The sequence below is a fragment of the Oncorhynchus kisutch genome, linkage group LG29 (assembly GCF_002021735.2).
Source record: "Oncorhynchus kisutch isolate 150728-3 linkage group LG29, Okis_V2, whole genome shotgun sequence".
Taxonomy (NCBI): Eukaryota; Metazoa; Chordata; class Actinopteri; order Salmoniformes; family Salmonidae; genus Oncorhynchus; species Oncorhynchus kisutch.
This window is the reverse complement of record NC_034202.2, coordinates 13,603,445-13,620,322: the sequence shown is the minus strand read 5'-3', so window position 1 is coordinate 13,620,322 and position 16,878 is coordinate 13,603,445. Positions and strand designations below refer to the sequence as shown.

The following is a 16,878-nucleotide window of genomic DNA, read 5'->3' as shown; positions in this document are numbered from 1 at the left end:
GGAATTCAGTAGCATACTGTCATTTTAATGGAAATAACACATAAGTAGTTATATTTACTTTATTTTTACTGCAACTTTAAGTACAGAAACGTATTCTTGCCAATTTCCATTATGTCCACAGACCTGGTGGTGCAGCAGGAACTTAAAGTAGCTAGCAACCAAGAGGTTGTGAGGCTGAATCAGCTTACAGCAGCATACTGTCCTTTAACACCTGAATTTAGCTGTACAAATGCAAATAAATATTTAACATGAGATCGTGTTTTCATTTGCTCACATGTTGTCATGTGTAGTTTCATGTTAAATCCCCATGTTGTCATTTTTTTAACATGAATTTCACGAGATCATGCACTCAACGTGCTTACATATTATCACATGTGTAATTTTAATTGATCACATGTAGCTTCACATGATGTCACATGTTATCACACTAACTTAACATTAAATCACATGTGATCACACAAGATCACGTGTTCACATGTGACATTCGCATGTTTTTTCTGTAAGAGCAACCAAGCAGCTGATATATGGGGAATAGGAAGGAATCTTTTCCATCATGTATTCTAGAACTACAAAGTCAACAGAAATGGATGTTTTTTAGCATTCCATTGCCATAAAGGCCCATTATGCTATTCTTCTCTCAACTGGTATTGGCTAATAGAATGTTGTTTTGATGATTGTGATTGATTGGAACAGACATTAATCTTTGCTAAGCCATCATCAGCCTGTTGTGTTTTGATAAATATCTATTAGTATATTTTAACATTATGCTGTGTTCTTACATAGCACTCATTATTTTGTGGTGGTCTTAGCCCTCTGTTTGACTGATGGCTCTCACCCCACACTCTTGGCTGTAATTAGTCTCATTTTTATTTTCTTTCTTTTTATTAAATGTTGTTTAACCAGGAAAAGCCCATTGAGACACAGTGTCTCTTTTGCAAGGGAGACCTGGCCAAGAAAGCAGCAGCAGTCAATATGTAATTTAGCAACATTTATCATTCATTCTCCTTGTTGTGTTGTTTTCTCCAGTGAAGTCCCAGACGGCCCACCCCAGACGAACCCAGAGACAGTTCTCCCACTCGGCTGTGGCAGACAAATCAGCCTCCATCATCAAGGGCAGGAGTCAGCTCTCCACAGAGGTACACCACTTTACCATAACTCACACGATTGATGATATGGTATTTGAGCAAATACTTTATTGATCTTTTTATCTGGTGTTTTCTCTCTCTCTCTCTCTCACTCACTCACTCACTCACTCACTCACTCAGGTGGATGACCTCAAGGTTAGTGTTGCCGGGGTAATGAGGGACAGCTCTGTGACTGACAGCAGGGTGTGGGACACAGTGGACTCAGAGGTCCTCCTCCAACAGGCCACCGTCACCCCTCCACCCCTACCTCCCTACGGACTAGAGGAGCAACAGTCCCCCTTCGTCTCTTCTTCTCCCTTGTCCTCCCCTGCTGACCGAGCCCTCGCCCGACTGAACAGCCTTTCCCACTCATACCTAACCAATCAGAGAGGGAGCCCACCTCTGGAGTCACCTAACCTCAGGTATCAAGCTCATTCATGCAACCCCCTGTTACTCAAGCCATTGGGTTTCTTTTTAGATCAAGAGAAGTTCTCTTTCAATTATTTGTTTCGATATCTCACATGTGGGATATGGCCAACTCCCGTATCGCAAACATGCTCTCCGAAGCCAGGTAGTGTCAACGTATAAACCCTCAGAGGCCCCGAAACTATGATAGGGGCAGCAACCTTAAAGAGGAAAGGGTCTAAACCATCTGACCCAGATGTATTTTTTGGGTCAAGTTTAAGGAGCTCCTTTAGCACTTCAGACTCAGTGACCACCTGCAGGGAGAAACTTTGTAGCGGGGCAGGGGAAAAAGAGGGAGGAGCATCGGGGCTCGACGCATTAGAAGGGATGGGAGATGAGGACATTTTGGCTGGGGAAGGAGGCATGGCTAAGTCAAATAGGAATCCTGATGAAGTGGTGATTAAAGGGCTCAGCCATGTGCTCCTTGTCAGTAACAACCACATCATCAACATTAAGGGACATGGGCAGCTGTGAGGAGGAGGGTTTATTCTCCATGGGAGAATAAGAAGCTTCTTAAGAGTTCGTAAGTGCAATTCCTCAACAATATCTTACGATTTAATGATTTTCTAATGAACTCTTCAACATGTTTGTTGTTTTGCAACCAATTTAGTTAGCTATCTAGCTAGCAATGGCATCATGTTAGAATATTTTGTACTGAGATTACTGTTCTAAAACATGTTCTTTGGTTTAAAATAATCAAAACTGAAACTTTCAGATGAAGTTTGAGTGAATTAAACATGTTCAACTGCTTTCATGAGCTTTTTCTCTCACTGCCCTGAGTTTAAGACACGAGTTTAGCTATCTTGGAATTAAGAACATTTCCAATAACTTTATTTTCAATAATCTAATTTCTTCTTAACTTTTTGCTTAAGGAAAAACATAAGTTTAACATAAATTTCCAACAACCGTTTTGAGGAATATCAACTTTGCTTAACTTTCTTCTTAAGTCGACAGTTAAAGAAAAAATGGCAGTTAAGAAATGCATTCTTAAGAAGGTTTTGTGAATCTGGGCCCAGGTCTTTAACTGTTTTCCAGAACTTCTTGGGGTTGACCCACAGAGAGAGAACTGCTCCTTAAAGTAACTAACTTTGGCCTTCCGGATAGCCTGAGTGCACTTATTTCTAATTTGTCTGAACGAGAGCCCATCAGCTTGAGTATGCGTATGCCGAGCCTTTCGCCAAATGGAATTCTTGAGGTGGAGTAAATTTGCCAGATCACGGTCATACCAAGGACTGAACCTGTTTTTAATTATAATTTACTTTATGGGGGTGTGTTTGTTAACAATACCACTGAAAATATCAAAAAAGATGGTCCAAGCATCTTCATCAGAGGGGATCAAGCTGATTCTATACCAATTTACAGGGGCCAGGTCATGAAGAAAGGCTTGCTCATTAAAAAAATATTTTGCAAGTGTCTATGACAAATCAGGATCGGTCGTTTCACTGAGAAGCCATTATGAACAGTGATCACTAAGGTCATTACAGAAAACACCAGACTGATACCTATCAGGATTATTTGTGAGGATAACATCAAGGAGAGTAGCCTTTTCTGGGTGTTTGGAGTCATACTTTGTGGGATTGGTAATAATCAGAGAAAGATTTAGGGAGTCCCATTGCTTTAGGACTTGGTCAGGTGGTTTAAGCATGTCCCAGTTTAGCAGGACAAATTAGCAGGACAAATTCAGACTTAGTGTAAGGGGAAAGGAGAGAGCTTAGGGCATTTAGGATACAGGTCGGTGCTGATGGTGGACGATAACACCCAGCAACAGTCAAAAAATATCTGTTTAATGCTTAAAACCAGCAAATAAAATTATTTGGGGACAGACTTGGTGGAGAAAACCTAGCACTGAAGGTGTTCCTTGGTAAAGATTGCCACTCCACCACCTTTGGAAGATGTGTCTTGCTGAAAAAGGGTATAACCAGAAAGGTTAACATCAGTGTTCAAAACACTCTTAACCACATCTTAGTAATGACCACACATCTGGATTGGAGCTGTGAACCCACACTTTCAATTGATACATTTTAGCTAATAAGCTTCTAGTGTTAACGTGCAGGAAACCCAGGCTTTTACGAAATCAGTGAAGCAGTTATCAGAGCATAAGTCAGAATTAGGGCTTGCAATAATAGATGGGCCAGGGTGTACATGCACATTTCCAGAGATCATCAGCAGCAATACAATCAGGGCATGGCAGAAGACAATGAGAGCTCTGCAGTGTTGATTTATGACATTTGAATGTGCATTAGATGGCAACAAGATCATATTGTACAGCAATTTCATCAGGTAACATTAATATAAAGCCAGCGAGAGGTGGTTAGAATAGGATGGGAGGCCATGTAACCAATAGAGTGTCAGAGTCCTGAGTGTGGGAACAAGCATAGTCTGTCAGATAAACAATCAAGTTCATAGTCAACAAAGCAAACAGGAGTCATGAGGCAAATAGCATAAAGCACCAGTAAAAAAAATCAATTTGGGGCTAGCCATTGTAGTTTCATAGTTACTCGCCCCAACAGTGCGTGTGTGTTGTGGGGGCGAGCGAAAGCTCGGGAGAGAGGGGGGAGTGTGGTGGTGGTACCTGTACCAGATGGGGAAACAGCTTAAAAGCTAAGATAAAGGTAGTTCCAGAGCTTTGAGATATCATATCTGCATTGTTGACTGAAAGAAACCAAAAGTTCTGTATCACAGTTCTGTGTTACTGTACTGCGATAATAAACTGAAGATTACATGTCATGTAAGATTACATATATTGTTAGTTCTTACCTGAACAAATATATTCAGTATTTTCTCATAGTGTGAGGCTTTCTCTATGTGGATACTGTATGTGCAATCCCATACTGTATGTGCTGAAGCCAATTAATTTACTTGTACCTTGCGCCAGCTGTTGGTTTCAGCACTTAGAGTATGGATATGAGGAGGCTGTAGTAATAATATAATATATGCCATTTAGCAGACACTTTTATCCAAAGCGACTTACAGTCATGCGTGTACATATTTTTACGTATGGGTGGTCCTGGGAATCGAAACCACTATCCTGGCGTTGCAAGTGCCATGCTCTACCAATTAAGCTACAGAGGACCACCAGTTCTTCAGATGAGCCTTTATGTTGAAGTTCCCTCCTCTCTCTCTCTCTCTCTCTCCCTGACAGCCCCAGTCTGGTAGCTCTAGTGATTGACAGTGAGGAGGAGGGGGTTCTGGAGAAGTCTCCCTTCTCTCCTCTTACCTTTGACCCTCGTAGCAGCGGGGACGACACCGCCCCAGACCTCACCTGCACACGCACACACTCTGCCTCCTCAGCCGGTGACCCCACCCCCACAAAGGTACCATGCAGAAGCTTTCTTGTCCACCCTCACACAGAGACTCACACACAGAGACTCACATAAAGAAATGTCATCGTTTCTCTCCTCCTCCTTTGACAATCTACTGACTATTCCACTCCAAAGGAGGTTGTAAGGACATGTATATTAGGACCAACTGTAAATCTAAAATGTATATAGTTCCTCACCATTGTGTTGACCTAAGTGTTTATGTTGTTTTGTATTTTTCCAGGATATGGGCGACCAGAAGATCAGACACCGCTCCTACTCCTACTCCTCCCCCAAGATCAGCCTGCTGCCCTCCCGCTTCTCACGTGACACCTCAGCCCAGCCTGCGACATCTGACCTCAGCCCAGGTTAGCGTCCATGGGACCTTTTGCAGTTATTAACCCCCCCATTGAGAAACCCTTCCTGAGAACTTTCCCACTAGGCACACAATGGTTGAATCAACATTGTTTCCACGTCATTTAGTTATTTTTTTATACATTAAACCAACCAGGAATAGATGTTGTGTTGACGTCTGTGCCCAGTGGGTTATTACTTCGATTGGAATAAAGGTGACAGTGTTTTCTGAGAACATGGTGATATTGATAGTCCCATCACTTCCAATGCCTTGTTTGTCTTTGTATGTTTGATCCTGTCCTTCTATATGTAGTAACGGTCTTCAAAATGGAGAAAAGGTAAAAAATACAGTTCTGATAATGTTCTGATGAATTTTTTTTTTTATTGAATTATAGCACATAAAAAAATGTATCATGAGAGAGACAAAATCTATGGAATCCAGACATTTTGGTGTGACTTCAGGAATTCAATTGAATGTCAAATATACAGTGCCTTCAGGAAAATATTCAGACCCATTGACTTACAGCCTTATTCTAAAAATGTATTGCATTGTTTTTTCCCTTATCAATCTACATACAATACCCCATAATGACAAAGAAAAACAGTTTTTAGAAATAATAGCTCATTTATTACAAATACAAAACTGAAGTATGACATTTACATAAGTAATCAGACCCTTTTCTCAGTACCTTGTTGAAGCCCCTTTTGCATTGATTACCTCATCGAGTCTTCTTGAGTATGACGCTACAAGCTTGGCACACCTGTATTTGGGGAGTTTCTCCCATTCTTCTCTGTAGATTCTCTCAAGCTCTGTCAGGTTGGATGGGGAGCATTGCTGCACAGCTATTTGCAGGTCTCTCCAGAAATGTTTGATCGGGTTCAAGTCCAGCCTCTGGCTGGGCCACTCAAGGTCATTCAGAGACTTGTCCCGAAGCCAATCCAGTGTTGTCTTGTCTGTGTGCTTAGGGTTGTGTTCTTGTTGGAAGGTGAACTGTCGCCCCAGTCGAGGATCTCTCTATACTTTGCTCCGCTGCACAGCTATTTTCAGGTTTCTCCAGAGATCGGGTTCAAGTCTAGGCTCTGGCTGGGCCACTCAAGAACATTCAGAGACTTGTCCCGAAGCCACTCCTACATTGTCTTAGCTATGTGCTTAGGGACGTTGTCCTTTAGGTGAACTTCCGCCCCAATCTGAGGTCCTGAGCACTCTGGAGCAGGTTTTCATCGAGGATCTATCTGTACTTTACCCCGTTCCTCTTTTCCTCAATCCTCAATGACTAGTCTCACAGTCCCTGCCGCTGAAAAACATCCCCATAGCATGATGTTGCCACCCAATGCGTCACCGTAGGGATTGTGCCAGGTTTCCTCCAGATGTGATGTTTGGCATTCAGGCCAAAGGGTTCAATCTTGGTTACATCAGACCAGAGAATCTTGCTTCTCTTGGTCTGAGAGTCTTTAGGTGCCTTTTGGCAAACTCCAAGTGGGCTGTCATGTGCATTTCACCATAAAGGCCTGATTGGTGGAATGCTGCAGAGATAGTTGTCCTTCTGGAATGTTCTTCCATCCCCAAAGAGGAACTCTAGAGCTCTGTCAGAGTGACATTTGGATTCTTGGTCAACTCCCTGACCAAGGCCCTTCTCCCTTGATTGCTCAGTTTGGCCGGGCTGCTAGCTCTATGGAGAGTCTTGGTGGTTCCTAACTTCTTCCATTCAAGAATGATGGAGGCCACTGTGTTCTTGGGGACCTTCAAAGCTGCAGAAATGTTTTGGTACCGTTCCCCAGATCTGTGCCTCGACACAATCCTGGTTTAGATATGTGGATTTGTCTGTGCTTTCTTTTCTGAGTGGCGACTTTGTTTACATTATCATCTAATCCAACATCTACATTGTCTATCCCACGAAGGGAAACACTTTCTGTAAGTAGACCATTTTCTCTTCTCTCTGTTCACGTAGTTGCCGTGTCAGTGCGTTTATTCCCCAGCGATATATCAACTTTGATAAACACGTGGGCCAAAACCTTTTAGTCCCATGTCTATGATTTCCGACGATACCCCTGTCCTTTTGAGACATCGTTTTACACTTTTCCCCGATTAGTAAAGTCCAAGAGAAAGGGGGATTTGTACAGGTAATTCTATGAATATCGTCCGTTTCTATTTTGATAAGTCTGTGAAGTGACAGTTCGCTGACAATTGGTTACTCAAACACAGCCAGTTGAAAGCTGAACAGAGCTGTATGTATTCTCAGGTGGGCGTGAATTGAGCCTTGCTACTGTATGACTAGGGCCCGTATCCACAAAGTGTCTGAGAGTAGGAGTGCTGATCTAGGATCTGTTCATATAATCTTATTCATTGTGATCTAAAAGGCAAAACTGATCATCCTAGATCAGCACTCCTACTACGCTTTGTGGACACAGGCCCTGGATTGATTTTATCTGAGCTAGTCTCTCTCTCTTCACTTATTTGGTTTGTCATGGGAGTTTGGCTGGTACAGGAAGCAGTAGGCCTACTGTCTGTTGTTGGATAATCATGCTCTCTGTGTTGTCACTAACTAACTGTAGCCACTTCAGTAGATAGTCAGTACTGTTTATAGCTAACATGTAACTAACGAGGGACCTCTGACCTTCTCATCCAATGGGTTTTGAGAAGGAGGCAAGAAGAGAGGTCGCAAGGAATTAAGGAAATGCAATTGAGATTTTCCCCCTACATGGCTCTGGTCACATCTTTGCCTCCCTCTGTTCCTTTGAGTGGCCTAGTGAGTGCTATGTCCACTCTACCCTGTAGATGGCGTGTTCCACAGAGTGAGCCACAGGCGGTGTCGCCTTCAGGCCCTCTCTCTGTCTAAATCTATGTCTCTACTCCACCCTGGTAGTAAGTACAGCTTACCTTAGATCCTCTATCCTCCACCACTCGCTCTGTGCTAACACTAGGCGTGGCAGATATGTGGCTACTGTGTGTACGTCCGACGTGCAGGTGCACATGTATGCACAGTACCAGTCAATAGTTTGGACACACCTACTCATTTAAGGGTTTTTCTTTATTTTTGCTATTTTCTACATTGAATAATAATAGTGAAAACATCAAAACTATGAGCAAGTTGCACTTCTTACGGCTTCCACTAGATGTCAACCGTCTTTAGAAACTGGTTTGAGGATTCTACTATAAAGGAGGGGCTCATGAGACCTGTTTGAGTCAGTGGTCTGGCAGAGTGTCTCAAGCTCGTGACGTGCGCTCCCGACAGAGTTACCTCTCGTTCCAGTGCTTTTCTTCAGACATAGGAATTCTCTGGTTGGAACATTAGGATGTTTTTCACATAAAACATCAATAAAGATTGATTCCATACATCGTTTCACTTGTTTTTGCGACCTGTAACGGAACTTTTCGAGTTTTTGTCTGGACGAAGTGCTCACGCCTCATGAAGATGGATTACTGGGCTGAACGCGCTAACAACAAGTGGCTATTTGGACATAAATGATGGAACTTTATTGAACAATTCAGTCATTTATTGTCGAACTGGGATTCCTGGGAGTGCCTTCTGATGAAGATCATCAAAGGTAAGTGAATATGTATTGTGTTATTTCTAACTTCTGTTGACTCCCAAATGGCGCATATTTCTCTGGGTGGATTGGGCTCTGAGCGCCGTTCTCAGATTATGCTTTTTCTGTAAAGTCCGACACACCGGTTCCATTAAGGAGAAGTCTATCTTTAACACTTGTATCTTTTATCAATGTTTATTATGAGTATTTCTGCAAAATCACCGGATGTTTTGGAATCAAAGCATTACTGCACGTAACGCGCCAATGCAAACTGAGATTTTTGGATATAAATGTGCACATTATCGAACAAAACATACATGTATTGTGTAACATGATGTCCTATGAGCGTCATCTGATGAAGAACAAAGGTTAGTGATTAATTTAATCTATATTATGCTGTTTGTGACTCCTATCTTTGGCTGGATAAATGGCTGTTTTTTTTACTTGGCGGTGATCTAACATAATCATATGTTGTGCTTTCGCTGTAAAGCATTTTTGAAACCGGATATGATGGGTAGATTAACAAGATGTTTATCTTTCATTTGCTGTATTGGACTTGTTAATGTGTGAAAGTTACATATTTCAAAAAAATATTTTTGAACTTCGCGCGCTGCCTTTTCAGCAGAATGTTGTCGAGGGGTTCCGCTAGCGGAACTCCTGCGCTAGATAGGTTAATGTGTTTGAGCCAATCAGCTGTGTAGGGGTGGTGTACAGAAGATAGTTCTATTTGGTAAAAGACCAAGTCCATATTAGGGCAAGAACAGCTCAAATAAGCCAAGAGAAACGACAGTCCGTAATTACTTTAAGACATGAAGGTCAGTCAATCTGGATTTTTTTTCCAGAACTTTCCTTTCCTGTGCAATTGCAAAAACCATCAATCAAACCTATGATGAGAATGGCTCTCATGAAGACCGCCCCAGGAAAGGAAGACCCAGAGTTACCTCTGCTGTAGAGGATAGGTTAAATACAGTTGACTGCATGTCAGTTTGCTGCCCAAATACATGCTTCGCACAGTTCAAGTAACAGACATCTCAACATCAACTGTTCAGAGGAGACTGTTGAATTGAATTGCTGCAAAGAAACCACTACTAAAGGACACCAATAAGAAGAAGAGACTTGCTTGGGCCAAGAACCATGAGCAATTAGACCGGTGGAAATCTGTCCTTTGGTCTGATGTGTCCAAATTAGAGATTTTTGGTTCCAACTGCCGTGTCTTTGTGAGACTCAGAGTAGGTGAACGGATGAACGGTGAACGGATGTGGTTTCCACCGTGAAGCATGGAGGTGTGATGGTGTGGGGGTACTTTGCTGGTGACACTTGTCTGTGATTTATATAGCATTCTGCAACGATATGCCAACCCATCTGGTTTGCTCTTAGTGGGACTATCATTTGTTTTTCAACAGCCAACAGGACAATAATCCAAAACACACCTCCAGGCTGTGTAAGGGCTATTTGACCAATATAGAAAATAGGAAAAAGAAAAACACTTGAATGAGTAGGTGTGTCCAAACTTTTGACTGGTACTGTAGGTGTGCTTGTATTTCAGTATTTATGTAGGGTGAGGGCATAGGTAAGTGCATTGGCTGGCTAGGCTATCCTGCCAAATCACAGTGTAAGCTCAACATTACTGGGTAGGGGGGGTCATCCATAATGTTGCTCATGCTGTTTCATTTCACACAGAGGGTTCATGTTCTGTCTTGTCCTACACAGAACGGAGAGAGTTCAGCCTATCAAAGCAACCTCAAGAAAAAAGGTATGTATCCACTGACGTAGTGTTTGTCCAAAGTGAGTGTGATATTTTTACAGTTCCATACAGTTTTCCCCTAATTCCCAGGCTCTCCAGCCTTCACCAAGACTACTTGGTTGGTTGCTGGGCGACCGAGGGCTGTCTCTGTCGTGGAGTTCCTGGTTGTCTTCATATCAAGAAAAGGGGTGGCAGGTAGCCTAGCACGTAGAGAGGCTAGCCAGCAACCGGAGAGGTTGCCAATTCAAATTCCGGATCTGACTTGTTAAGTCTGGCGGGAAGTGAGCTGGCAACCGGATGGTTGCTGATATCAAATCCTACATGCCGTTGTGCCCTTGAGCAAGGCACGTAAAACCCCCACAATAACAGCTCTTTGTTTAACTCCAGGCTTTGATTGTATAACTTTGTTAGTGTGCCACAGCTTGTAGGGCTGTTTTAACCCTGTGTCACAGGTAGTGGCGTAGACATATGACACTTTAAAAAAAATCTGTACCCAAACTGTTTTTGTAGACTAAACTGTAAGCCCATTGTGCTCAGACAGTGTTTATTTAGCCATGCAAATGTTGTCCAATGCAAATTTCAAATACAAGTACTGTGCTCAGATGAAGTTAGGCTAATGCACTGTAACTTGGTGACACAGTGAGTGTAGGTAGGATTCACTGTATAGTATCCTTTGAGTAAATGTGGGACGGACAAAGAAAAGGCATCCTCTTTGTTTCCTGCTTCACTATGTCCTTCATTGTGATGAGATGCTGCCGGGAACCATGCCAACTGCCTTTGTCCTCCCTCCATTCAGGAGTTAAAATGTCCTGAATGCACACGGTCACAGCACTATAGCGCCCTCTAGAGTATGTTTCCTGTACCTGTGCGCATGTTAGTGTATGTGTGCGCATGTTAGTGTGTGTGTTCATGTACTGTATGTATCAGAGCTGTGTGTGTAATGTGTGTGTGTGTGTGTGTCCCCCTAGGGAGTTAAAGTTCCGTAAGCGTGCCCAGTCTGCAGACGACGAGGGCAGCGTTGAGCTGGCAGAGTCCCTCCAACACCTCACCCTCTCAGAGTTCCTCAAAGAGTATGTGGGCATCGCCCCCTTCTGGGCTGACAGCCTTGGCCCTTCCTCTCCACTGGGCAGATAGCCCATAGCTTTTAACCCTACAGTAACTCCCCTGATCTGGAAGCCAGCCATCTAGTCCCTAGCTTCAGCCTCTAACCCCTTTTAAGTCAACCATTTTAACCCTCGTGACATTTAACGTCTACGTTTGTGCCCACAATGCTCTCTGCCTAGCATGGCATCAAAAATAACCTTTCGAGATTGCACTTGTATGCTGTTGATGTCAATGAATGAACCATGTTTGATTACCAGACGTGTGCTGCATGTGTCTGTAACTACTACTGTGTAACCCTTAACCCATAGTGCTCTACCACTGACTCATGGTGAAAATGAATTGCTTTGTAACACGAAAAAGTTGGTGGCAGCTCATTTGCCACAAGTTAAGTAGACAACACCTTAATGGAGTTTTGACCGGACTTTTTGCTTGTCTTAATTCTGTAATGAACATCGATGGTTGGCTTTGTGGTGCATGTGCTCCAACTGTACACTTGATCCAGCCTGGTATGACCATCACAGGCTGATTGAACTACTAACCAAGTACCATGTTTACTATAAGGTTTGTGCTTTCATAAGTTGTATGCGGAGTTAAAACGTTTTTGTTTCCACATGGCCTCATTAGCTAGGTTTCCATCCAATTGGCGGCCGATTTTCATTTGAATACTCAAAATTTCAACTCTACTGAACGTTTTGACACAAAACATGTTGAGTTATGTAGCGTATGTGCCCATTCTGGTCTTTGCACATGCACTCAAGCAAACTACTCGCAGACATAAGATGAGATTCCTGTTATGGGCAAAAGAGTGAGATACTTTTTAATTGTCAAAGGGAAGAAAATAATCTATCATGTCACCAGAATAAGACCCTCGATATTTATTGAAAGCAACATCAAGCTCATAAACCGTACACTTTCACCACCCTGTGAATTTCATCATAACTTATTTCATCTGTAGTAAAAAAGGTTGGATGGAAACCTGGTTATAGATGAAATTCTAAGAAGATTACTACTCGCAGAAATGACTGAGTAATAATTAATTTGAGATGACCAGGCAGAAATAAAGATCAGCAAATAAGACTGGTATGGATACCGTTTATAAAACCAACAACATATGGAAAGTCACATATGATGCTGACCCCATTGCGTCTGAACAGAATTGAAGAAGAGGAGTGGGACAAGTACAACATCCCTTCCAAGGTGGCGTCAGAGAAATACAAAGTGATTCGTACCTTCAGCTTCCTCAAGAGCCGGATGTCGAGCACACGCAACAAGGTAAACACTATTTTAACACTAATCGTGAGACTAGGTCAGCACTAATCTTGCCGCCAGACTTTCCATTTAGAGCATATGCCATGTTCGGAGACGTACTCCACTAGAGTAAATAATCAAAGACAGAATATACACACCGACTGACTCGCATGTAATCTACCACTCAGTCTAAATCTAACGATCTACAGCTATAAGGACTGCATGACATACCCATAAAGGGCTATAAATACAATATAATTGACCGTCTATTATCACAAAAAAAGTTGTGCTGCTATTATCACTTAATTATCGGATACAAAAGCCTATTTTCAAGCGACTTTGGGTTGTTGAAAAGCGCTACATAAATACCATGTATTATAATAATAATAATGATGATGATGAATATAATTATTATCATCATCCCAACCCTTCTCCTTATACTGTAGTATTCACATCAGGATCTGTGCTTCACATGATGACGTCACGTCTTGACCATAGAGAGCTTTTTATTCTCTATGTTGGTTAGGTCGGGGTGTGACTAAGGGTGGGTTATCTAGGTGAATATATATGTCTATGGTGGCCTGGTATGGTTCCCAATCAGAGGCAGCTGTTTACGTTGTCTCTGATTGGAGCTCATATTTATGCAGCCATTTCCCCATTGTGCTTTGTAGGATCTTGTCTAGGTATAGTTTCCTGTGAGCATTATATTAGCGTCACGTTTCGTTTGTTTACGTTATTGTTTTTGTTCTTTAAGTTTCTCCTCCAAATAAAAAGATGGAAACATACCACTCTGAATCTTTGTCCGCTCATTATAACGATCGTGACAGATGACAAGAAGCAGGAAATGTTTTGGGTAATAACTGTAACCCAAAACACCACTCCAAACCCTTGTGTAGCTTCTTTCCTTTTCATCATAAACCCTTTGTTGGTGGATCTGCATTTACAACCCCCCCCACCCCCCCCACCCAATGTGTTAATGCAATGCTCCGTCTCCTTCACAGTGGACTTTAAAATTGGCTAAAATAAGGCGGGGATCCTTCTCACTCAAACTGCCTCAATTGGAGTCAGTGCACATGTGTGGCTATTTGTGGCTACTTCAAGGCTACTTCATTGTACAAGTAACCTGACTGATATTGCTTTAAGTCGAGGCTAGCCTATGGTGTTAGTGTTACAATTACATGATATGCTTTGATGGATTGTGGCTGAAGGGTTTTGATGTAGTTACAGTATATGAGTTTTGATGTAGTTACAGTAACCCGCCTATCCATACCTCTGATGTTCACCCCTGTGAATCTACCCTGGTTTTCCAAGGGGAAGGAGAAGGAAAGGGAGAAGGAGGAGAGAGACAAGGACAGGCAGCAGAATGGACATCACTTCTCCACGGGGTCCTGTGCTGGACCCACGGTCTGTCTGGTCTGTGACAAACCTGCTACTGGCAAGGAACTTCTGCACTGCTCCAGTAAGTAACACAGTTAATCAATCTGTCAATCAAAATGTATTAATAACAGCCTTTGTACATCAACAATTAACCAGTAGTACATCACCTGATCAGTCAAAACAAACAACAATTTGTCGCTCAATGTTACAAACATACAAGCATATCTCCGTGATCTGTACACTTCTGAACAATGTAAATTAATTGAAAGATATCACATATTTATGGTTAATACAGTATACCAATACATATTGTATCTCAAGAAAAATATACTGTATAGGCTTTTTTTTGTTGCATTCGACAAGTTAGAGCGTTGTGCCAGTAACCGAAAGGTTGCTGGATCGAATCCCTGAGCTGACAAGGTAAAAATCTGTCGTTCTGCCCCTGAACAAGCTAGTTAACCCACTGTTCCCTTGTAGGCCGTCATTGTAAATAAGAATTTGTTCTTAACTGACTTTGCCTAGTTAAAGAAAGTTTAAAATAAATTAACTTTAATTCGCAATTCTTTTTGCTGGACAATTATAGAACTGAATTAATATTTCATAAGTTGTATGCGGACTTAAAACGTTTTTGTTTTAACCCTACAGTAACTCAAAACATGAGTTTTGTCTATTTCCAGTCTTTAGTTTTTTCTCGTTATGAACCTATCCCTCTCTCCCTAAGGTTGTACACTCATGGTCCATAAGGGTTGTAATGACTTTGCTCCGCCGTGTCTAAAGGTGAGTTTCAGCCTGGATACTGCTGCCCCGACCCACAACCACACACACAAACATAGACATGGCTATACCAGTCCAGTGACACATCTACTCCTCATCTCTCTCTGTTGAACAAAGTGATCTAGTTGGAATGTTTGGGTTGTCTGGTATCCTACTATCCTTTTGTTAATCTTTTTTTTTTTTATCTATAGAAACTTGTGAAGAACCGAACGGCATCCCTCCCGCAGAGTGAGTGTTACATTGCAGAGTTCAAGGGTCACTGACTAAGGACCTTATTACTGATGAATGTGTTTTGTTGTTTATGACTGTTTTTCTTTCTTTCTGCTTGCATTTTGTATTTATATTTGGTGTGTGTATTTTCTGTAATTCAATTCATCTGTTAAATAGACCTTGGTCTCAGTATGACTCCCTGATAAAATAAAGGGAAAATAAAATGTCAGAGCTCTTTGTTGTCATCATGTGAAGCACACAGGAAGGAATGCTGAAACAATAACACCCCTCCCCTCCCTCCTTTATACTTCACAGTGCGAGACAGTCCCTCTTCATGTCTGATCGCCACCTCAGCCTCTCTACCTATGATGAGCCAGAGGGACAGGAGGGAAACAGCCTCCCTCCCCAATCCCCTCTCCAGTAGCGTCCCCTCTTCCACTGACAGGTCAGCTAAGCATCCGCTCACTCACACACTCACCTACTCTCAGTATATTACAGTAAGCTTGTGATTAATTTTTTTTTGCGATGATGCTTATGTCATTGACATATTGTCACTCTCCCAGCAGGCTTAGTGAGAGTCCGGAAGTGGTGTCTGACAGGAGATGGAGTCCTGGCCGATCAGAGGAGCCATCCTCCTCCACTGACTCCTCCCTCGGAGAAGGTACTGCAGGGACGGGAACCAAGAGTGACAATTGGAAAAGTGATCATCTTAACGGTTAAAAGGGAAAAGTCACCATCATGTTCTTTTCGTCCCCCCTCTCGTCCTGTAGACTGTGTGGACACCGGTCTCCACAGCGACCTGGCTGCTGATGCTCTGGACTACGAGGCTGAGTCTTGGAGTCTGACAGTGGAACACAAGTTTTGTAAGAAGCAGGACAAACGGGTGGTCAAGAGACAGGACGTCATCTATGGTGAGCTAACGATGTACTCAGAACAGTTGAACCACCATATGTAACCTAACCCTGCTGTTTTGTGGTACAGTTTTGAGTTATGAATGAGTTATGACTTATGAAATGTTATGCGCCGTAGCACAGGAATGTTTACGGTTTGTTATTATGCTATGCCCAAGGGATATGTTTGTCTAGAGGGACCTTTGTCATCTTTGAAATGTGGGTAGTTGGTTTGAGCAAGACGAGACGCGGAATCGCAAAAATTTACACGTAATGCATGGTTGTTTGGGATGCGAGATGATTTGTAGATGTGCGATCCTGCGCAGTCCAACTGCAATGTAGTAGATCACAAACACGCACTGTTTTTGTGTGTGTCCGTCCTCTCAGAGTTGATGCAGACAGAGATGCACCACCTCCAGACTCTGTGCATCATGGCTGAGGTCTTCCGGCGAGGGATGAGGGAGGAGGTCCAGCTGGACGCGGGCGCCGTGGGGCGTGTCTTCCCCTGTTTGGACGAACTCCTCCTCCTCCACCACGACCTCTTCAACTCCATGAGGGAACGCCGCCACAGCTCCGCCCAGCCATACGGGAACAGGAACTACGTCATAGAACGCATCGGAGACGTTCTGCTGCAACAGGTGCGCTGTTAAAATGAAGTGGAGTGGGGTGGGGTCGGGGCGGAACAGTATTGTACTTTCTGTCATACGGTCAGGAATCTGTGGAGACAGAATTTATTTATAACCCCTAAAATTACATGGCAG

The 16,878-nt window shown here is 42.7% G+C and overlaps 1 protein-coding gene across 4 annotated transcripts in view; it reads left to right on the top strand.

The window, feature by feature from the left end:
• arhgef28a (Rho guanine nucleotide exchange factor (GEF) 28a) overlaps window positions 1-16,878 on the top strand; it is a 127,004-nt gene that overhangs the window by 72,486 nt on the left and 37,640 nt on the right. For 2 of the 4 annotated variants that reach the window (XM_020466279.2, XM_031808821.1), the window contains exons 10-23: window positions 1,027-1,136; window positions 1,266-1,546; window positions 4,732-4,903; window positions 5,133-5,256; window positions 10,481-10,523; window positions 11,483-11,584; window positions 12,773-12,890; window positions 14,178-14,325; window positions 14,965-15,020; window positions 15,209-15,245; window positions 15,543-15,672; window positions 15,791-15,888; window positions 15,998-16,138; window positions 16,505-16,755. In XM_020466279.2, the coding sequence (XP_020321868.2) occupies window positions 1,027-1,136; window positions 1,266-1,546; window positions 4,732-4,903; window positions 5,133-5,256; window positions 10,481-10,523; window positions 11,483-11,584; window positions 12,773-12,890; window positions 14,178-14,325; window positions 14,965-15,020; window positions 15,209-15,245; window positions 15,543-15,672; window positions 15,791-15,888; window positions 15,998-16,138; window positions 16,505-16,755 (1,811 nt within the window). The remainder of the gene's footprint in view (window positions 1-1,026; window positions 1,137-1,265; window positions 1,547-4,731; window positions 4,904-5,132; window positions 5,257-10,480; window positions 10,524-11,482; window positions 11,585-12,772; window positions 12,891-14,177; window positions 14,326-14,964; window positions 15,021-15,208; window positions 15,246-15,542; window positions 15,673-15,790; window positions 15,889-15,997; window positions 16,139-16,504; window positions 16,756-16,878) is intronic. The other 2 variants (XM_031808823.1, XM_031808824.1) reach the window with 2 other exon arrangements.